This window comes from Pezoporus occidentalis, unplaced genomic scaffold (genome assembly GCF_034315485.1).
Source record: "Pezoporus occidentalis ecotype Australia unplaced genomic scaffold, CSIRO_AGI_Poc_V1 ctg169, whole genome shotgun sequence".
In the NCBI taxonomy this organism is placed as follows: Eukaryota; Metazoa; Chordata; class Aves; order Psittaciformes; family Psittacidae; genus Pezoporus; species Pezoporus occidentalis.
Window position 1 is genome coordinate 1,233,977 of NW_026913521.1, and position 22,286 is coordinate 1,256,262.

Sequence of the window (22,286 nt, forward strand, 5' to 3'; positions counted from 1 at the left end):
TTCTTTACTGTAAGGGTGGTGAGGCACTGGAATGGGTTGCCCAGGGAGGTTGTGAATGCTCCATCCCTGGCATTGTTCAAGACCAGGTTGGACAGAGCCTTGGGTGCCATGGTTTAGTGTGAGGTGTCCCTGCCCATGGCAGGGGGGTTGGAACTGGATGACCTTAAGGTCCTTTCCAACCCTAACTATTCTATGATTCTATAATGGAAAAATCCCCAAACTGATGCCTAAGACTGGAACTGAAGTGACTGTAGTTGTTTGCAGAGATGCATAAATAGCTCCACAAAGAGAAAGGGCAGGTATCCAAGAGCTGTTTAAGCCAGAGAGAAGAGACGTGGCTCAAACCCACAGCTGCAGGCTGAAGCCAGACCAATTGAGATGAGAAAATAGGCATTAATTTTATCAGAATGCAGTTGATTAGCTGCTGGAACAAATGGCTGGAGAAAGGGAAAGTCTTTCCATATGGTAGTGTTTACTAATCAAGATAAGATGCCCATCTATAAGATGTGCTTCAGCCAAGCACCAATTCCTGGGTTCAGTGAGCAGGGATGATGTGAAATGGTAGTGGCTCTGAGAAGATAAAGAAGTGACTCTGTGGTTCCACCTGACCTTCAGGTAATGAACTGAAGACTGTGCTCTTAGTGTGTATTTCTAAATCACTCCTAAACAGCTGTGATGGTGCTCATGGGGTTGCCCCCTTCTAAATAGCAGCTGGGGAAGGATGGCCAGAGGATTGGCCAGACCCAGCCTATCTGGTTGGTTTTCTGCCCTGTCCTGCCAGTCCCGGTGGGGTATTGGTGTGTGTGGGACTGATGGTGCAGACCTGGGTTGGGTCTCTCTGCTTTTATCACCCCTGGTTGACATGAGGATGCTGGAAGCCTGGCTGGAGGTAGGTGATCCCCAGCCAGCATCAGTCAGTTATCCCAAGCTGACAAGGAGCGAGGGCTGAGATGGTGGTCAGGGCCTTTTTGGTGTGACTGGGGCAAACCATTTCCCTTCTGACTCCCAGTGTCTTCCCCACCCTTGCTTGCCCTTTTGGTTTGACCCAGGGTTTCTGCAGGGGCTCTCTCCCACTGGGATTACACTTGGGATGTTTGTGCAGTGACTTTATAGGAAGCAAATCGCTCGCTGATGATGTGAAATGTTCCCCTGTTGTTGTGACTGTTCCAAAGTCGGAGTGGCGTTTCTGCATCCTTGTCATCTTGAGGCTGTTTTGAAGGGGCCAGGGTGCCTCTTAATTTCAGTTGGTGCTGCCGTCACAAAGTGTAAATGCACATAAGCAAGCTTTCCTGAAGTCTGGATGTTAGTGGCAGTCTAGGGGAAGCAATGTGGGGTCAGCTCTTCCTCCCTGCTGGTCAGCCACAAAGCGCTGACATACATTTGGTCAGCACTGTAGGGCTACTGGCAGCTACTTGGTCCTAGTGCAATTGCAGCAAGGAGCGGTCTCACCCTTGGATTGTGCTGTGAGCAAGGAGGAGAATTAGGGAACGCACAAAGTAAGAATCCAGTCTCATGTTGCTGCTTCTGTGAAAATGAGGCGGCTGCAGAACTTGCCGGGAGGAACAGGCACAAAAGCCAGAGGGTGAGATGTTAATGGTGATGGAAAGGAAGAGGAGAAACAGGACTGACTGGTTTGCAGTGATTGAGAGTTACCACCCTAGGAGTTACTGGGAGGCTGTAGCAAGGACCTGTCTCACTCCCTTTGCAAGCTGAAGAGCTGGTGGTGTGTTTCTCTTGGGCAAAGGATCAAAAGCAGGCGATGAGGGATTATTAAAGCAGGATTTCACCTTGAACAGGAGGGTCTGAGGGACTATGTCCAACAAGACTACAGGAGCTTTGTGCTTTCTCATTGAAATCAGTTGGTTTGGCCCCTCTGTGCGTCAGAGAGTGCGAAAGGGAGATGTAATGTTCCTTGTCTCTTCCATTTGATACACTAAAAATGCAGTGTATTGTGCTGGTGCTGTGGAAAGGCCCCTCCTGTGCCCAGCTGCTGCCCTGGGCACTACCCAAGCCATCTCTGTCTGTGTGCCAGGACATGCCCTGGGATGCTGCCTTGCACCCTATCCATCGCCCTTCCCTATGGGTAAGCCTCGTGAGGGCATGGGTGAATAGAAATGTGTGTGTGTGTGGTGTTCCGGTTTTCCTGTGAATCCCTTGATAAATCCAAGTGATGCTGCTCAGATGGGCAGCAGTGAAGGACAGAGTCCTGCCTCCAGTAGAAGGTGGTAGAAGAGAGCAGCAGGCACCTTCTGGCAGGGAATGGAGTGGAGGCATTAGTGTCCCTAAGGCGATGCTCATGCTCTGTCTGGAAATGAGCTGGACCAGCCAAACTGTCCCTCTCTGCTGTGTCCTGGCACGGTCCAGGCTCTATTGGCAGGCTTGGGGAGAAACATTAATGAAAACAAGTGTTTGGCTGGAGTTACTGTAGTGCCACAGACTTGGAGAAACAAGGAGAAAGAACCCAGCCCTTCTTTGATCAGTGAGAGCAATCTGGTGCTGCAAGCTGATGCTGGAGGAAAAGATAAGAGAGCAGAAAAAGAGAACAGCAGTGGAAAGGAGATGAAAACACTGGGCAGAAGATCTGCAGCAGAATGAAATGAAAGGGAACCATCTACCTGCAGATAAGATGCTAGATTGTGCTTACATGTGCAGCCTGGACAACTTCTGATGCTATGGGTTTATACAGAGTTAAGACTTCACTGGAGTTAGAGACTCTTGAGAAGAAGTCGTCAACCCATAGATCTAGCCAGTATGTGGTCCAAATCCATCCTGCACCAATCTAAGGAAGACTTATTCCATCCCAAGTTGTACCTATATGGAGGGCCTTCTTCCCTCTTCACCATTGATTTCATACTTAAAATCTCTCTGTAGGAAGTCGGTGTGGATGCTCCATGATTCATTCCCATGAGGAATGAATTTCAGGTCCCCGTATGGTCACAGAGGCAGAAGAGGGAGCAGATATGTATTTTTACAGCAAGGAGAATGAAATTTGGCCTGGCATTTGGGGAATATACAGAGTGATTCTCCCTTTTATTGTCACAATCGCTTCCTCTTGGCTCCTAATTCGGCTTTAGGAACAAGAAGGAAGGAGGCTGCTGCTGAGCAATCCATCCCAGGATTTAAACCCAGCCTACTGTGTGGTCTGTGTGTTCTCTGGGATTCAGCAGAGTCCACTTACTGAGGCCAACAGAAATAGCATCTCATTTCCTGGTTTCAGAGGAGGTGCTAAGTAGGACATAGTTAAATTTGGGATTATTAGGAAGGGGAAAAGGGTAACTGTTTCTTTTGAGGTGCTTTGGCTGGAGAATAGATCTTTGGGCAGAGAACTGCAAAGAGCTGCCCTTTGTAGAGAGCTAGAGGGCGAGGTGTTCGCAGTAAGGGATCTGTCTCTGATGCAATGAATTATTGGGCAGAAGCAGGTATTTGGGAGCATTTCAAGCTTCTATCCATGCAGCTCCGGCTGGCACCCAGCCCTGCAGTGTGTCAGCCCAAGGGGCACCTTGCTGAAGTACTGCAGGGCTGTTCAGCAACCACCAAAGGGCTGGGTTATGTCCTGCAAGGGGCATCCTGGTGTGCAGGGATTTGAGGGTCACTGTGTGATAGTGCAGGTGGAGGGGGTCTTCCTGGCGGCACCCCTGTTTTAAGGTTTATCAGTGCTCCCTCAGAGACATCAAGTTGCACACAGGCTGGAGATACACCTCCATAGACAGCTGTACTCCATATAGAAGAATGGGAGTCTGAATGAGAGGCAAAGCCCCACAAAGAGCTGTCTGTAATTAAAAAGCTGCAGCGAGATGAAATAGGAGATGAAGAAGAGAGATAGTTGGAAGTGCTGAGGAACAGAAGCACTTTCAAGTGTGTTACTGCAGGGATAACTGGAGGTTTCACCAGTGGCCTGATACTCTCCTTGTGCTGTCCTTCACCAGGTAACACACGCTGTGCAGCCTGGTGAGCACCATCGCTGACCCCAAAACCTCCAAATGCTGACAGAGGTGTGAGCACTAAACTCAGTTTAGCCACAAGGGCTTTAAGTCAGAGCTCATATCCCTGCCTTGGCCTGATGCACGCTGTGATCTTGCTTTATTGTTGCTTGTGGGTAGACTACAGCCCACTTTGCTCGGGGGTAGGTGATGAGCCACTTGTGCCCAGTGATGCTATGGAGGTGGCGAAGGGCCAAGTGCTGTCATTGGGAACCAGCTGTGAATTAATACACGGTGTGTGATTTATGTGCTTTTTAAATGCATTCATGTCCTGTCGCACTGGCTGCGGCTCTTGTCACATTTGGTGTTCTCAGAACACTTATTAGCCTTACAGATCCCTTGATTATTGCCTTCTCTTTTATAATTAAGCCATGAAACTCAGCATGGTGCAGCTTATGTGGTATTAATTCACGGATGGCGTATTCTGCCTGTGCCCTAGGATAAGGCTAAATGCTGGCAGCTGGATTGCTCTCCGCACTGTTGCTATCCTGAAATGTTTTAATGTGATTATAACAATCACATCCTGTGTGCATATGGGCAACTCGGGGCCACAAGCAGTGGTGGGATGTGGTCTGATGTCCCTAGGAGCAGGATATGCCCCTGGCAGTGCTGTGAGATGGGGCTTTCTCCTGCCCCAGGTGCTGGCTGATGCTCTCCAGGTCAGTGCTATTAACTCTGCTTTGGTGCTAATGCAGCCCTGCATGCTCCCCACTCCCTGCTCATCCTTCCTGGGACATGCCTGTGAAAGCGTGAATCTTGTGAGTGCTGTTTCACTCCTTTTTGCTCTGGCTTTTCTTCATGTGAGGTTTAAGCTGAACCCAGGATTTCATGTGAGGCTGCAGCTCCATGTCCACTTTCTGTCCACAGCAGCAGAAAGAAATGGCTGTTTGGACAGTGAAAACAACCTCCCAGCTGGTTGTTCCTGCCCTCCATTTAACAGCGTGTGTGGCCATGTGGGGAGCTGACCAGGGAACAAAAACACCAGAAACCACGTCTGTTCTACTTAGTTCTCTTGTTTTCTCTCTCCTGGGACTTAGCTGTAGGAGTGACTGTGCTGAAGGAACTGGAGCTCAGAGCTACTGGGAAGGAAGTCACTGGAGTGACATAACAGCAGTGCCCCAGCCAGCGCTGATCCAGAGGTATCAGTGTGAATGCAGACTTCATCAAGCCTCTGCTGGGTTGGGTGTTGGACTGGACCTTGCTGCCTGAGTCCAAGCAGCTCCACAGCTCTGAGGCTTGAGGCAGAGCAGGCAGTAATGGGCTCTAGCAGCTCTATCCTCATGGCTCTGGTCTCTACATGTGCTGAAAGCCCTACCAGACTTCAGATGTGGGGACTAAGTGCTGTGGTGACAGCTATTGAAGAGCACATGTATCAGTGTTCTTCGTCTGCTCTGGATCATGCCCTCATCTACACATTCTTAGGTGCCGTGGTTTAGTGTGAGGTGTTCCTGCCCATGGCAGGGGGGCTGGAACTGTGGATGATCTTAAGGTCCTTTCCAACCCTAACTATTCTATGATTCTATGATACACAGGATGTGGGATATCTCCATGTACAGCTGAATGGCTGTGATCTTCATGGACCACAGATACCACAATGCAATGGCAGTTCTGCTCTGCTGAGTGCATGTTAGCTATACACATATGAGTGCTGCTCAGGTTATTGATTAATACTAATCAAACCATTTCTATAGAGACCTGAATGCCTCTGTTTCAAAACACAGTGCCAAAACTTATGTGCAGGATGTAAAGCCGTAGTGCAGAAACTCTTTGAGCTCAGATGTTTCCATGGAGATAGGTCTTTGATCTCAGTGTAATAAATAAAGGGTGGAGAAGATGCTCCCAAACTGGAGAGGCAGGCAAGGCTGATCCCTACAGGGCAGAAGTTCTCAATGGGAATTAGAGTGACAGGAGGTGTCTCTTTTCCCCCTTCATGATGCTATGTCTGTAGTAGCAGGGAGGTTGAGCTGTCTGCCCGCCAGCACTGCAGTGTATGCAGAGGATGTGCCTTTCATCCTGCCAGCCAGACAGTGCGCTACACCTTTGAGCTGGCTAATTTAGAGCTGCTGGAAAGTCAGACCTTTGTCTGCACAGCAGTATTCACCCTGTGCTGCAGGGCTTAGAGAGCAGCAACACAGGGGTTTCATACCAGTGCGAGACACACTCGTGTTATTGACTGTGGTGAAGGAATGTGAGGAGTAAGAACAGCAAGGAAAAGTGCTGCATTTGTGGATAAAATATAAGGGGAGAGGGGGAAAATAACATTTTGCTGTGGCACAATGTGCAAAATAGAAGTGTTTAATATGCTGATGTGGAGATAGCGACCAAAGGCAACAGTCAAGTTGGTTTTATCCACGTGGATGAGATTTAACTGCATTGGTGGTGTTAGGGCTGTCAGCAGGATCAGGGCTTTTGCTCCTGGCACTGTAAATCGAGGCTTCAGTGGTTGGGGCCGAAGAGAATTCATTAGGAAAGAGCGTAATTGGTTTCAGTAGGCACTGGGAACTGCTGCTTGGGGTTAAGTGTGGTCGCACACACTGTGGTAGGATGTTTCATACTGCGATGCGCTGCATCGGTAGTTGAAGATGATCCCTTGTGTTCGAGTGCCTGGATCCACCCGTAGACCTCCTCCTGTGGCACAGTGGCTGGTGTGTGTGCTGCCGAGCTGTGTGTGCATTTGTGGCTCCACTGGGCAGCCGGGTGGTGGCTTTTCCTGGTCACTTCTGATCTGTTCACAGGATGTTGAGAGATCCATCCCTTTGTGTCCGCTACCAGCATGGCCTCAAACAGGTTTTTTTGCAGTGTGTAAGAGTATGTGAGGTGAACGACTTACCGTGTACAGCCTGTTGCAATACTTTTTCTTTCCTTACATTAAATTTCCTTACTCGGATGCGTTGTGCTCTGGGTCTCAGGGTCTCTCTGCTTTAGGGGTTTGCAATACTCCACCCAGCAAAATGGTGTTGAAGTACCTATTACGGCTTCCTTGCACCCAATCCCACCACTGCTTTCCCTGGAGCAAGTTGACCGCCCAGTGTCCTGCTGGATCCCATCTTAACCATCACTTTATGTCATTTTAAAGGTCTGATTTAAATACTGTATTTATAAGCATATATGTTGTTTGCAGCTCTGAAAATGTCACCACCTTTCCCAAACATTGCAGAAACCTTCAGTGTTGAACACAGCCCACGGGTTCACTTCAGAAGCTGATGGGGGGGGGGTGTTGCTGATTTTGTTGTTGTTTCAACTGACCTCACTGGAAATACTGTCAGGTAGCTCCCTGTTTTTAAGAAAAGGACCATTTAGCTGAGAAAACAGTGTTGTTGTCTTATGCATTAAATCACTGGGAAGAAATTCAGTTGCAAGAGCATGCAATATTAAAGGTACATTGAATCAAACTCATTTCCAGTGGTTTCAGAGCCTTGTTTTCACAGGGCTCTTTGTCAGAACCTAAAGCATAAAATACACTGACAGGTCACAGTTGACGTTACTAGAAGGTAATGAAAACAGCATTTTTAACCTCTATTACAGAGACAAGGCGGGATTGCTGTGTAGTCGTAGCCGTTTGTCTCGCGGCTGTGACAAGCCTGCATGGATGCTGTCACTTAGCAACCACTGCCATTTGTGTTCCAACTGCAGCTTTTCTGTTGTTGGCACGTAATGAGTTGTAATCACAAGATCAGTCTGAGAGTTGTAATCACAAGATCAGTCCCACCAGGGGTGTTTGTCTTGGAGAGCCATGGGCTCCGGGGCTCACCTGTGCCCCTTGCTCAGCCTGCATAAGGGCTAAATCAGGATTTCATGAGTGATGGCTAATGCAGCTCAGTCAGGGTTTGTTTTGGAGCTGGTTTGGCTGGGCCAAGTCATGTTCCAAGCCTGAATTCACCACCTGTCAGACCTTGCTCTGCAGCTCCTTCATGCTGGTCACAGCCCAGCCCAGAAGCTGCTTTGAGGTCAAAGCTCTAAGCGTGTTGGTGGTGATGAGGCAAGCGTCGATGTCCATGTGCACAGGGGGTCAGCGGAAACTGGAACTATGAGGACCAAGAAATAATGAAATGGGAGAACTGAAAGTGTTGTCTATCCTTTAAGGGTAATTCTTACCTATCTTGCACTGAAAAGGAATCCTGCCACAGTTCAAGCCCTGATGCTCTGCAGGAGCTGTTTAAGGTTGTGGTTTTACTTTACTTTCGATCTGCTGTAATCAGGCAATATCCCTCAAAGGAGTGGGTGCACTCTGTCCCAGACAGCACGTTCCTGCCCTTGCACAGTTTAACAACTGAGCAACTGCAGAATGAGCTGGGGAGTAATTTGGTGTGGATGGGTTTGTTTTGGAGGCAGCCATGTGAAAGACATCTTCACAGCTCTGTTATAGGTTGATGGTAAATAAACACAATTAAGCTTCTGTGCTCTAAGCAGAGACTTGGTATTGACATTACAGATGGAAATACTGTTTTCTTTGGTTTCATTTTGCTGTAACTGAAACAGTTGTGCAATTGCAGGGGCTCTTGATGCAGACTGCTCATTAGCCCTTCCATCTGGGGATGAGTTCTAAGTGTACCCATGATGGGTGTTTGCAGACCCCTGCATGCTTTCATCAAAGCTGGTGTCGTATAGCTCTATTCCACCTTGTCCAGACAGACACATGGCTTCTTTGAATGAAAGCTCTTCCTTTTCTCTGTGTGCTGGCTTGCAAGGTTAGAGGCAAGATGTGTCCTGACTGTGGAGGAGAGCGTCTGACGCAGGCTGAGGTCTGGCAGTGTTCAAGTGGTGCTTTATTTCTCAGCAGTGGACAAAAACCACTGCCCAGGAGGGAAATGACACAGAGCACACAGGTGCTGCTACTGATAAACTTTTTCCATTGTGAATTGTTGATAACTTCTGCAGTGAAGCTGGTTGATGAGCTTCCTGTTTAACACATGGGTTTTAGAAGCCTTGATGAGTGTGTATTGAAAGGGAGAGCAAATTTTGTTAGAGGCAGACAAAAGAAATGGCAAAGATGTGCATGAGCTCATCACAGATCACATATATCGAAGCTAAAGCAACAGCCCTAGATATTTATGGCCCATTTTTGACTGAGTTGTGCAATTAGTATAATTAGGCAAAGAGTATTCTTTGGGTTTTAAATGTCCAGTGTATTAAAACAGAAAATCAACAACAGCTGTTTTGGCAGCTTATAAGCTGTTGCTTGTGTAGGGCTGAGCCAAAGATGTTTACTTTCTCTTGGGTCTGTTTAAGTCTGAGCTCAATCCTTTCTTCAGAGCTTTGTTGAAAGCAACTCTAGGAATTTCATACCTAGGTACAGATCAGACAACAGAACTTGCATTGCCCTTGTGCAGATAAAAAAGCTAAAATGAGTTTTCTGATTTTCTTCCATAGAACCAGCCATTGGAGACATCAGTTCTTATCTGTGATGCTCTGCACTGGTACCACTTGTATTGCTGCTGCCTGCTAACCACAGCCCCCATTAAAGCAAATGACAGTCCTGCACCTCGGTGCCTCTTGCATTAAACAAGGCCTGTGTCTGGCCATAGTCTTTGCTGAAATTAGGTGGTGGGTGTGCTGAGAAGTCTCTCTTGGTGGTGCCTGCCTCCTGCAGGAGCTGTGTACAGCTACACAGTTGATGGTGTGGCATCCATCCCAAAAAGGCAGCTCTGAGCTTTCTCCTGTGTCCAGAACAGCAGGCCAGGTACCTCCTCCTTCATGTCATTGGAGTGCTCAGTGTGTGACAGAAGCAAGCTGGATGTGGAGAGTTTGTGGAAGGACTGCTATCATCACGTCATGAAGTGGTAAGTAGCAATAGCACTTGTTGAAGTGAAGGCTCAGTCTGCGTCTGAGAGTAACAAGGCTATTTCTCTGGACTGTCTCCTTGAGAATTAAAGCTCCCCCCTTAGGTGCACCACATAACCACAGCTCCTTGGCAAGACATAACACATGGTCCAAGTTCTTAACCCAACAGAAAGCTGCATGGCTGGGATAAAGATCTTGTGGAGGGGCAAAAAAAGCTTTGGTAGGTAAGAAGCAGGTTGAAAATGAGTTAGCAGGGTAAATGGGGAAGGGCATGAATGAGTTCTTAAGTGTGGAAAGATGAGCATGCTAGAGAGGGTACTCCAGCATGATGGATGATTCACATTAGTAGCTGTTGGTGTGAGTTTACAAATTTGATGGCCCATTTTTCAGTTCAAATCCCACTGCCATTGTCCTCTGTAGAAAGAATTGTGGGGGTTTTTAGTTTGGTTTCATCTCCCTTAACTCCTCTAGTCCCTGGCATTTGCTCCTCACACTGCTTGGATGTTCATGACCTTTCATGTTTCTCCCAGTTATCAGGTGCGGGATGTCAGTACAAGTATCTCAGTGTTCATAAGGCACTACTATAACTAGAGCACCAGAGAAAACAATGTAAGGCCAATGTACTGAGCTCAGAAGACAGGTAACTACAGAATCAGCACTGAGTCACCTAGTTGCTCGAGGTGGAGACCTGTTTTCAATGAAAGATGAAATGAGTCCCTAATTCCCCTTCTAAAGATGAGGCCCTCCCAGTTCGTTGTACATCTGACTTTTAGTGTACAAGCATCCTGTATATAAGCAAAAGACTTTGGACTGCAAGTGGGCAAAAGGTATGAACTTAATGTCATCATCACCCCAGCTAATTAAAGAGTTCTATTAAGAATTAATAGGTCTGGGAGTCAAGAGACCCTGGTAAGAAGCAAGTCACTGTAAGAAGTCACTTTTTCAATTTGCTATTTAAATAATTCCTTGGAGTCTCCTAAACTGCACAACCCCAAAATCCCAAGAATTCCAGTGCCGAAGAGGAAGAAGACATTTACTCGGCAACCTGCTGTCTCCTTTCTGCTGATCTGACCTACTGCTAGCACATAAAGCTAGTTTTGGAACTATAATCCCTTCACCAGACCGGAGTGCTAAAACTCCACAAACAGTCCATGCTTTTTAAAAGCAAATAATTTCTCTCTCACTAACCCTTCAATTTCTGAGAACAATGCAGTGGCAGGAAAAGGCCTGATTCTTAATATCTCCTGTCTTTTGCCAAGTGTTGACCCTGCTCAGGTAGCAGAAGCAGAGCTACTTTCTCCTAATAACAGCTGCTGGTACAACACCTAGGGGCTCTGACACACACAAGCTGTGCATAGCGTGCTAGGTAAGTGTGCTGACTTCATTAAGAGGCACAGAGTAAACCTTCAACCTCAGCAGCAAGAAGTTCAAAGTACATCTCATCCTATTGTACTGCTGCAGGGATAACACTGAAGGAGGAGACTCTGGAAGTTTTGTTGTGTTCCTGCCTCTACATAGGCTGCAGGAGGATAAAGGATGCTTAGTAACAGTGCTGGAAAGGAATATAGCATGGCTTGAGCTACTGGTAAAGGTACTCCTTTTGTACTCCTCTTTTTTAACCCGTATGTTTCAGGAAGCTTCTTAGCACGTGGCAAGACATTGGAGTAACTTACAAACTACAGCATTCCCTTAGTTTTTTAAACAAATTGGCAAATTTTTACTTAGAAAACAGCATCTATAGTGTGAATGGCAACACTGCTTTCTGACTGGTTACCAAAGCTAGGCATAGATCTATTTCATCATGAAAAAGCTGCTGGTGACAGCTTCTCTTAGTAGTTAGAAGCTATCCTAGTTCTTTAAGAATAGAGAATAGGACCACTTGAAAAATTCAGCAAAATGAACTTGTTTTTGGCTTTCATCAAATGCAAAGTCACCTTTTTAGTATCACTGCTGAGATCAAACAACTATGTTATCTATGGAAGAAAGCCTGTAATATTAAGGATGATCAGCTTTTGACTCATTAACTATCACCTTCTGCTCTAGACCTCAAAATGCAGCAGGGAACCAGAGAACTCTGCTTTTTCAATGGCGATACAGACATGGTCAAAACATCCATCCCTTAAAACGAAGTCTTCATCAGTTTTAGCTACTCTGGCTCTATAAGGAACACGCAACAACTTGTTTTCAGTTACTGTTTTGTTATCTAAATGTTCCCTTATGTAGGCATAGCCTGGTGCTTTCTTAGAAGAGGTAGTACTTAAAAAAGAAAAGAGCATTTCTTCATGTGTTTACTTAAAAAACAAATCACAGTTTATTGGAAACTACACTTTTATTTAACATCAGTATTAAAACAAGGATTTTCTAGCCCCTTTAAAAGCTAACGAAACAATCTTTTTTCTCTATTCAGTGTAACACTTCTTTCCATCCTCTGAAGAAAGACTTCATGGTAGCAAAAAGTTCTCCTCCAGAAGAAAACTGCTTAAGCACTGCTCCCTCAAAGCAAAAGGTACTTTATCTTCAGTAACAGTCAGCTTCATTTTCCTCTATGGTCCCTACAGTAGCAAGGATGTCCTGTAAGAGAGACTGAGGGCTTTTCTCTACGTGGTCACTACTTTTATTTAGCTCATCACGTAGCTCTTCTAAGTCTATTGTACCCAAAGCTATCATCATGCTCTCTGGATCTTGGAAATCCACTCCATTACCACCATCCGTGGGGAAGTTTTTGGCCAGAGAACCCTGCCTTAGTGTCCTTTGTAACCAGGCAATGCTACGTCCTACAGGTGAATCTTCAGTCTCTCGTGAATCCCTTGGGGTAAAAGTTGGATAGAAATTAATCCTTAGGTTAAGCAGTAAATCACAGGCTCTCTGACCTACTGGTTGGTCACAGTCACACAAAGACCGAAACAAAAAGCTAAACAGGTTTGCTCGGCAAAGTATCTGCAGCACCTCATTCTGATGAATGGAACTTGTGACTGCAGATGAGACAGGAGCATATGGGCATTTAGGAAGGCCAAAATGGCAAAATGCATGATGACAGAAAATGTCAACCAGTTCCAAACCACCAAGTCTGACTTCCCAGTCTAAGTCATGTTCCACTGTTTGGATCACTCTAGAGACAAACTGCTCTGTATCTTCCAGTTGACCTGTGCAGCCTTGTCTCACCCACTCGATGAAGATGCTGATGACAGCCCTCCTAGGAAAGCCCTCTGGGTCTGTTGACAGGATTTCTTGAAGCTTTCCTATGGTTTTCTAAATGTAGAAAGACAAAGAGAAAGCACAATGAAGAGAGGAACATGCAAAGAAACAAGTCTTTTCATTACTGTGAGGTCTTCCTGCATGAGACAAGATTACTGCTGTACTACTTTCTCTTCACAGGTTAACTCATGTGTAGCTCTGCTCAATTCTGCAGCGGACTACACAAATTCATCATACCTCTTTATTACACTGATTCTCTACAACAGGTGACTCTGGAGCAAAGTAAGTAATGAAGGCCAAGTGTCCCACAGCAGTCACAGCACTTGCTCGCACATAGCTTTCTGGATCCTCCAGAAGCTTTTCTGTAAGCCTTGGCACCTCTGAAGACAGGAGAGACTGCCTGAACTCATCCTGGTCTGTAAACAAGACAGAAATCCAAAGAAGCAAGGCTTTATTCTCTCAGAGCATGTAACTGTTTCCAATGCAAACAGTTCTTTGCGTCATACAAGGATGCCCACTGACTGCAGGGACAGCTGCCAGTGAGCTGAGCCACTGCAGAGACCAGGCAGCTGCTCACAAGAGCACAGATGCTCTGTGTCAGGCTCCCTATTTTCCAGCAGCTTGGTGACTTTGAGTCAAGCCCTGCTAGACACTGGAGCTTGGAAAAAATCAATTTACAGTTGCTCTACTGGCAAGAAAAATCTTTCTCCACACAAGTGGGGACACGGTTTCAGCCTCATCAAATGTGTGCCTTTCCTTAAAGGTGGGAAAAATAGTCTTCCTTTCTTGTTCTCAAGGCATATGGCAAAGAAAAATAATGTAACTGCAGCACTGAAAGTGGCTGCAGGGTAAACTGCTAAAGCAGCTGAGTGTGCTGGATACTTCCTTTGTGCCCTAGGGACAACAGTAGTTGACAACATCCCTCTCCTTCCCAACATCACAGAGCTACTGGAAGAGAATGAGCATTCCCTTAGTGCTACCTGCTGCAAAGCCTGAGCTACCAGTGAAGTGGAAACATCGATAATTAATCTAAAGCATGCAAAGCAGATCAAGGCCTTTAGCCTCCTAAAGCCCAAACCACAGCCTGCTGAGTGAAACTGAGCAGACTCTACTGCAGAGCAAACAGGAAAAATGGGAAAGTTTTACCAGCCATTAAGGATCGCTGCCTGCCTTGACAGACATGTCTCTCTACACATGACTGTCTTCACACCCCTCAGTTTAACTGACCAAAAGAAGGGCACAGCAATTTGAATTCAGCAGAACAGCAGGAAGAGGTTATTAAGCTTTTTGTCAGATATTGATCATGATCAAAGAGTAAAACTCTTGACACTTTCTTTTCTTAGTCCTCTAGATACATGTCAGAGGATGCTTCATCAGCCTGGCTGACTTTCATAACATTAAAATAAACACTCCTTCAATCTGAAGCATTAGATCTCTACACCTACCTGTCAAGCATTTAATCAGGACAGTGAGGAACTCCAGAGAAGAATCTCTTACTTCCCAGCAAGGACTGCACAAACGCTTCTGCAGCACCAGAAACACATCTGTGAAAGCCAAGTGACAAGCTTGAATGGACATGAAAGACAACCTTTGCTGAAGCAGTTGCTGTACAACCTCTTTACCATTTAACCTTATGCAATCCCTTTTGTTGCTACTCTATGCTTCTCCCAGAGTTCTTCAAAGCACTACTTGGGCAGCTAAACCTAAAATCAGCATAATTGAAAACAAATGAATCTTAGTGCTTTAGGCAGGAAAGGTAAGCAAGAGCAGATTTCACACATGCCACTAGCTGCTGTTCATCCCAACTTGAATAGTTTTCTTACCTTCCAAAATCTTCTCAGCTTGTTGCCACTGACTGTTAGAACAGGACACTTCCTGTAAGCGCACCAACCACTTGGATGTAGCTTGAAACGTTGTCTTTAGAACCTGACGCAACATAAAGCAGATTTACTCTGTTATGGGAGGCATTGTTGCCTTTAGGCAAGATAAAATCTGGTTTAGCCTCAATCTTAAAGTGAAATTCTTGGCATAAAAAAGTACATACACTTTTTTATTAAGAAGCCACAAATAAATGGTGTTTCTATAGCATTTCTAACAAAGTCCTAGAAAGTGAATGTTCTCAGCTTAATGCTCTGAAGTTCTAGCACCTCCACTGTTTGATCTGCAGTTGTTGTCAGTCGTTTGAACAAAACAAAGCAAGAAAGCAAAACACCTTAATGCAAAGAATTCAGTACTTAAGGAACATGTCAAATTGAGTATGTTGGCACTACTTTTAGACATGATGGCTTCCATCTGTTCAAGAACACTCAATGCATTGGTCAGTTACTTGCTCATTAGAATTTTAGCTATTTCCTGCAAGGCCTGTAGAACCAAAACAAGTCTCCTACTTACTCTAATACAAACTGTGCTAAGAAACAACTACTGTCAGACAGCTTCTCAGAACGACATCCCACTGGGGCAAGCTAATAGACTTGGATCTTTCCATAGTTCTATACTCACAGTAGGACTGGTGTTCGGGCTCTCCAGGTATGCCAGAAGGACATCAAATACACTTCCTATGAGTGTGTCACAGCCTGAAACATACACAACAAAACTAAAGGACCAATACCAAGAGAAGGAGCAGCTGAAATGAAATCCAGCTGCTGAAATACAGAAAGACACAGGATTATGAAACTGTTTTGGAGAAGAAAGCAAGTACACTTCTCAGAGAAGAGGAGAAACATCCAATTTTTCACAAACACTAAAACCTTCTTAATGACAGCATTACCTGCCCTAGCTCATGAATAAAAAAATTCAGCCAAGACAGTAGGAAGAACTGGAAATAAATAAGCTTCAGAGGTGGAAGTGGTCATTCCTGTCAGCATTCAAGGCCAGGTTAGATGGAGTCTTGGGTGATATGGTTTAGTGTGTGGTGTCCCTGCTCATAGCAGGGGGATTGGCACTAGATGATCTTCAAGTCCTTTCCAAAGCTTACTATTCTATGATTCTATGATCTTTATTCAGTGAAAGGGAATAAAAAAATCTGCAACTATAGAATAGTCAAGTATTTCCCAAATTTTTCTGCAAAAATAGATAAAATACATTTAAAATGCAAACATCAACTCACCTTTTTGCTCTGAGAGCGCTGCTAGGACATCAAGAGCTGACCTCTGTACTCTGAAGCTATTGATCAAGATTCGGCTAACTGTGCTTCCCAGAGTAGATGCTGGACTCAGGAAGCCATTACAGAATTGTAGTATTGTCATGAGAGAGCGTAGTAAAGGTGTAGAGGGTAAATCTATGGGCAAATCAACCTAATAGGATGGGAGAAAGGAAAAGAAGTTTCCAGCAAAGTCTCAGGTATGCATACAGAGCAGAAATTTTTCTTCAGGAGGCAGCAAAAATTGCTATTTTTAGCATGTTCTTAAGGTACCACAATGCTAATAACTCAAATTATCTTGCTCTCTCCCAAGAGCTACGGCATAGATGGAAAAAGATTCTTTTCACTGCTTGGGAAAGCAGTTCAATTTATGTTTTTTTCCACTGGATCAATAATTGCAGCGAAGTATGGTAACAAAGCCTGTGAAGATGGATTTTAAACTAAATGCAGTCCCTCTACTGCAAAACTCTGCAACCAATACTAATGCAGGTTTTTCAAGGACCAATTTGATATCAAAACAAGGCTTCTCTTCTTTCTCTGAATGTTACCAGAGATAGCAGCTCCTTCAGATGAGCGAGGGTCTGACACAGGAGACTAGCACAAGTCGACTTGGAGGACAGAAGACTTTCAATAGTGATGGGATCACTAACAGACTCATCCAACAAACCTAGAGGATGAAAGAAGGGAAGAGCTTGGGTTATAAGTGAATACAGAGGACTGTGACTTTTAAAGTTAATCAAGATACTCGTGTAGTATGAATATCCTTTCAAATGCAACTGTCAGTAGGATGCTGCACTTTACTACAAACACTGCTGTTCTTCCTCCTCCAGTTTTGTCTGCACTGCACTTAATGTTAGAGGCTAGTGTGCTTGCCAGTATTTTATCACAACTGTACCTGCGTATTCCAGAGGCTGGGAGGCTGCTCTTAAAATACAGTCCATTGGCTGAAGCAGAACAGTCAGTGCCTGAATCCTCACATCTTGTGGGCTTGAAGAAGGAAACAGCAGTTACCAAAACAGGAACACTTAAATTATTTCCCAAAATCTGTCCCTAAATGTTGAGCAGAATGGGTTTTTTTCCACACAGGCTTTTAAACAAGCCAGCAATGGCAAAGCAATTATAGTATTATCGCAGTTCAAGCCTTCTTTCAAGATTCCCTGCCTAACTGAAAGCAGAGGAAAAATGGCTCTGGAATTCAGAAGCAGCCTTATCAAACTATGCAAACAGTGGGACTCTGTGCAAGAAGGGGATTTAGAGAGAAGCATTTTTTGTTAACAAAATGATGTCCTTCTATCTTAAAACAGGTGTTACTTAGCCTGTCAATCAGTATCCATACATGCTGTATTCATCTGACAATTTCTTGATGCTTTTTTACACCCTAAAGGGGGATTACAGTGAAAATAGAGGCAGGCTTCTCGGGGCGCACAAGACATGAATCTTCAATTGCAAGAGGGTAGATTCCAACTTGATATACAGAAAATACTTTTCATAGTGAAATGAAAATGGTTAAGCACTGGGACAGGTTGCCCAGAGATGCCATGGAACCCTCAGCCTCAGGGATATTTGAAATTTGAATGGTGAAGGCCCTGAGCAACCTGATCTGTCTTGGAAGTCTGTCCTACACTGAGCAAGAGGTTGAATAAGATAAATTCTACAGGTTCCTTCTAATCCAAGTTATTCTGCAACTATCAACAGTCTCCAGATGTATACTTCTGCTGGACAACAGTGGAAGCTCTTACATCAGTCAGTGTTTTTGTGAAAGACAAAATGGAACAGAGACTACTGGATTTGACAGGCAGTCAAATTGTGTCCATCTTGGTCAACCTTGGCAGTATGAAGTTAAAGGATTTTCCTATTTCAGGAAGAAATTGGCTGGCTGTAGGTAAGATGCAAGTGTATACACATAAACATTTAGTTTCTCTTTTTGAAAACTGTATTATTCTTACTATCAGTGTCTGAAGTTAGCTACTAGCATGGTTCTTGCCAACCACTTTTACATATTAAGGAATGTAGTGGAAAATGCAGCGAGTTAAAATACTGCTCTTGGAAAAACACCAAAGATATTAGTACAGGCACATTTTCCAGAGTCCAAAAATTTCATTGCAGGTAGTCCTACCATTTGTAGAGCCTCAGAATTCTCACTGCCAAAGGACCTGCTTGTACTGGGGTTAAGTGTTCTAAAGCAGAAGTCACCAATGCCCAAAAACTGCCTTCAGTGTCAAACACAGGAGACCTGAGAAGAAAGAAGTGTAAGTAATATCCTATTAGATGGTGGAAAACAGATATATCTCATCACTGAATCCAAGCTCCCAGATCTTTACCTTGACATTTTAAGCAAAAGATTTGCCAGCATGTGTTGTACTTGAAGAGTCTCTTCCATCAGAAAGGATTCTATTTGCTTTGCTATCCTTAACCAAAGTACTTCAGTCCACAGAGCATGACAGCTGCCAAACAAACTAGTTAACAGTTTTAATGACTGCTCAATGTGAGAGGCAGAGCTGGACTGAAGGGAATCTTCTATATGCTTTATAATCATTTGGGCACATGCTGGCCAGTCACAGTCCTTTGTGGTGAGAGGTATAGTTGTTTCAGACTCTACAGAGAGGGTGAGCATGTGCACCAGAAGCTGACTGGCAGCTGAAGCCACAAACAGGCTGGGATCCCCTTGCAGAGTGAAGACCACATCTATGCCTCCTGTGTGAAAACAAAACAAGTCACTGGAGGAAAAAAACAACAGCCTTCCTATTGTGAGGTGGAGCATTGCTGCACTCCAACTATATACTACTCTAATTCAAGTGCCACAGAGCTTTCAATAGTGTTGGTGTGGGATTTTGTACTTTATTTTGTAGTCTCTATGGCATTTCAAAGTCAGCCAGTCCTTACTGACAAACAAAAAAGAAGGTAAAATTGTTTTCATAATCTCTGGTGTTTTAGTAACTCAGGAACAGAATAGGGCTTTGATATAACGTTGGTAATATTAGAAGAGTTGACAGCACGCTCAACTCTGTATTTAGGGAATGAGCCTGTACCATCTCTGGGCACAACCAGCAGGAAAAACATTAATGGAAGCAACAGCACTACTTTTCCACCACATGGACAAATTGCATGTGGCATGTTATTACCAATCCAGTCTTTTAGGCCCCTCTGTACCTGGGTTCTAAAGTTAACAGCAGAATTTACCTGCATAACAACAATGGGAATATGAATGTGTGCAAGCATTAGGAGACAAATGAGCCCCTGGTTAGTTTTTCTGCACTAAAATCATATTGAACCTTTCAATAAGAGTTACAAATAAGAATACAGAGGGCTTTTAATAAGCTATTTTTATCATGTGTTTCATGAGGTTTGCCTCTTTCCTCTCTAAAAAGGACACCATCCTCAGCATTTTGGGGAAAAAATAATAAAAAAATTAAATGCATAACTAACTTAACAAAACCCCCACCATCTTTCAGTGACTTGCATGTTTTTTATAAATGGCCTGTTTTTATCTTGAGTAAATGAAAACTCCTCTCTTATTTGACATCTGAGCAACACACTGGAATGGAAGCAACACAGAGGATCTGGGGAGTTACCAGTCCCAGAAGTACTCACCACCTTCACAGAGGAAGTGGAGAGCAGGCTGGTGCTGCATCATGCTGTGCACACCATTCACCCAGCCACTTCGGACGGAGGCATCTTCCCACACAGCGCTGCTCAGGGGCCCATCCCTGCCAAAGAGCCTGACCAACAGCTTCTCCTGCTGAGGAGGCCAGAGGAGAACATAGAGCAAATAGTAAGCAAAGGGACTTGAGGGGAGTGGACAGGCTGCTCTGTCATCCAAGGCAAGAGTATCAATACTTAAGTGAAACCTTTCCTTCCTAGAAGTATCCCTAAAATAGATTTTTTTCAGAAGCCCATGCTTAAACTCAACGTGTATCTCTTTCACACACTAAGGCGCTCAAAACAAAAATCACTTGTTTTTAAAGTGCTAGTGACAACTTGCATAGGTATCAGTTCCATTAGACTACTTTATGCAATTGTATGCATTCCTTCCCTGAAGAAAGCCTTTTAGGTCTTGTACTATAAATGTATATTATTGTAGAAAGCAATAGATATAGAATAGATAGAATAGCTGTAGAACTCCTTCATTTTTGCAGGTAATCAGAGGAAAGCTGGAGGGAAAGCTACATCTGTCAGTGCAGTTAATATGTACAGAATCCATCCAGGGATACATCTTGCAATGACTGCTGTGAGATTGTGTTATCCCATATTCTGTGTTGAACTGAAAATTAGAAGCACTACATATTAACATTCATAGTATTACTGGGGCAAGACAGAAGAAGCTAGCAACTTTACAAGAGAACTGAAAAGGAACAGTATGATGGTGAGTCTTTATTATCATATCACTGTTTGCTGAGTTGTCTGATGCATGCCATAAGCTATATAAGCAGACTATGTACATTTTCCTCCACATAGGAGGAAAGAGACACATGGCATCAGGTACCTGTGTAGCCAACTCACCTGCAAGTGTTGGAAGCGGCTTTCGGAAGCAGCAAGTATCCCAGCTAACCGCAGGGTGAAGGAGAGGATGCTCGGACTGGGCTTTGGCAGCGCCAGCACGGAGGCAATGAACTCCATCAGACAGGGGTTGTCCTGCACCAGCTCCACGCTAGGATCTAGCGGCCGGGAATTGCACGAAGAGAGGAGAGAAGATGTAGGGTCACTACCAGGACTTCTATCCTTCCTCATAACTCCGAGCTGCTTGTAACTCCTCACAACAGTTAAGAGACGACTGTGGGCTCATCCGAAGCTCAAGCCCGGGTATCAAACAGAGCTTTACGGTGTCACCGAGGGAACAGGACCTCTGAGAGGGGCTTGCCCCAGGGTCCCGGCCTGCATGCCTCCCTCCCGCTCCGACCAGTGCAAGCGGCGGGCACTCACCGAGAGCCGTCAGGCTCCGGAACCAGTCGAGCAGCTTCTCCAGGCAGGTGTCATCGTAGCGGGGCTGTCGCGGGTGGGCCAGGGCAGCGCAGACTCGCGGCAGCAGCACTGAGCACTCGCGGGTCATGGCCGGGAGAAGGGACCGGGGCTCCGGGGAGAACATGGTCACCCCGACACGGTGAGGGACCGGCCGCAAAGCGAGTGTCGCAAAGGGCGGGGGGTGGCTAAGGGGGCGTGGGCAATGAGGCGCGGTTAAGGGGCGTGGCTAAGGGGGCGTGGCCAAGGGGACTGTTGCCAAGGAGACTGTTGCCAAGGAGAACGTTACTGAGCGGGCCCTGAACGCGCTCGGAGCGTTCCATGCGTGGCCTCCGTAGGAGGGTCAGGAGGAGGCCCCGTGGGTTCTCCACCGGCAGTACCCGCACGGGGCTGCTCTCAGAGCCGTGTCTCTAAGCTTGTCCCGGCGCTCCTGCCTCTACACCCTGCCGGCGTTCCTGCCGCTCGGGGCCGCTTGGTGGCACTCGCAGTCCGCAGCCGGGCCTAAGCCCGCCCGCATGCCTGCATGTTCTCCAAGGCGGTGGAGCCTTTGCGGGGGCCGCACCCGCCCTCCCAGGTCCCTCCGCGCAGGCGCTCTCGTCTCCCGCGCAGCCGTCTAGCTGCTGGTTGCCATGGTTTCAGCAACCCGGAAGCGCTGGCGGTGGGAGTCCGGCCTGCCGTGTCTGCCCGCAGCCCGCCAAGGCCGCGGAGGGGAGGAGCTGGTAAGGAGAGAGGGTGAGGAGGAGGAGGTGGCCTCAGACCGGGTCTGGCCTCGGCCCCGGCCCCGGCCCCGGCCCCGGCCCCGGCCCCGGGGCAAAGCCTGGACCCCCCTCAAGCTGGACGGGCTGGTGAGGCGGTGACTAGGAGGATGGCGCGGGGGGTGGTTAGGGTTTGATTCCAGGTGGAGGATTTGAGGCCCTTTAATGGGAGCCACTATGTGCTCTTACCTGTCGTAGGTGGCTCTAGTTGGGCCTGCTTTCCAAAAGGAAAGGGAGTGTGAGGGTTTCCAAGGACTGGTGTTTTTGTTATTGCACGTTAATATCCTGGTGAATGTGCTGTTGTTTGCCATCTCCTGTCGAGGCTGAGCGCCTTCTGTATTCTCTGATTCCTAATGTGATAGCTGCAGTGGGGTAGAGAGATCTCCCACAGTGAGAGGCCTTAAAATAACAGCAAATAATCAGTGTGCTGCAAGGAACATTGCCTCAGGAAATTAAAAACTATGTGGCATGGTGTGTGAG

The 22,286-nt window shown here is 45.9% G+C and overlaps 1 protein-coding gene and 1 long non-coding RNA gene across 3 annotated transcripts; one reads left to right on the plus strand and one right to left on the minus strand.

Moving 5' to 3' along the window:
• Positions 1 to 211: 211 nt before the first annotated feature.
• Positions 212 to 9,756, plus strand: LOC134161055 (uncharacterized). The gene is made up of 3 exons (XR_009963810.1): positions 212 to 615; positions 4,566 to 4,639; positions 9,351 to 9,756. It is a non-coding gene; the product is annotated as an uncharacterized LOC134161055 (long non-coding RNA).
• Positions 9,757 to 12,048: 2,292 nt separating this feature from the next.
• Positions 12,049 to 21,233, minus strand: BRAT1 (BRCA1 associated ATM activator 1). 2 transcript variants are annotated; one of them, XM_062613585.1, is made up of 13 exons: positions 21,016 to 21,233; positions 20,596 to 20,750; positions 19,687 to 19,831; positions 18,417 to 18,789; positions 18,212 to 18,328; positions 16,991 to 17,082; positions 16,644 to 16,762; positions 16,063 to 16,249; positions 15,456 to 15,529; positions 14,780 to 14,882; positions 14,402 to 14,500; positions 13,194 to 13,372; positions 12,049 to 13,010 (listed from the first exon to the last, which is right to left on the minus strand). In XM_062613585.1, exons 1-13 carry the CDS (start codon positions 21,176 to 21,178, stop codon positions 12,279 to 12,281), a joined length of 2,538 nt encoding a protein of 845 aa, XP_062469569.1. In that variant the 5' UTR covers positions 21,179 to 21,233; the 3' UTR covers positions 12,049 to 12,278. The 2 variants fall into 2 exon arrangements, with proteins under 2 accessions (XP_062469569.1, XP_062469568.1); XM_062613584.1 differs by having other exon boundaries at positions 19,687 to 19,834.
• Between the last annotated feature and the right edge of the window lie 1,053 nt (positions 21,234 to 22,286).

Bases quoted from the DNA above. Each gene is read 5' to 3' on its own strand.
- BRAT1 (XM_062613584.1), bottom strand. From the start codon at position 21,178: ATGTTCTCCCCGGAGCCCCGGTCCCTTCTCCCGGCCATGACCCGCGAG. The intron at 15,530-16,062 runs GTGAGTTGATGT...TGTATGTTTCAG, and splicing joins AGCGCTCTCAGAGCAAAAAG to GCTGTGACACACTCATAGGA. The intron at 13,011-13,193 runs GTATGATGAATT...TTCTACATTTAG, and splicing joins AGAATCAGTGTAATAAAGAG to AAAACCATAGGAAAGCTTCA.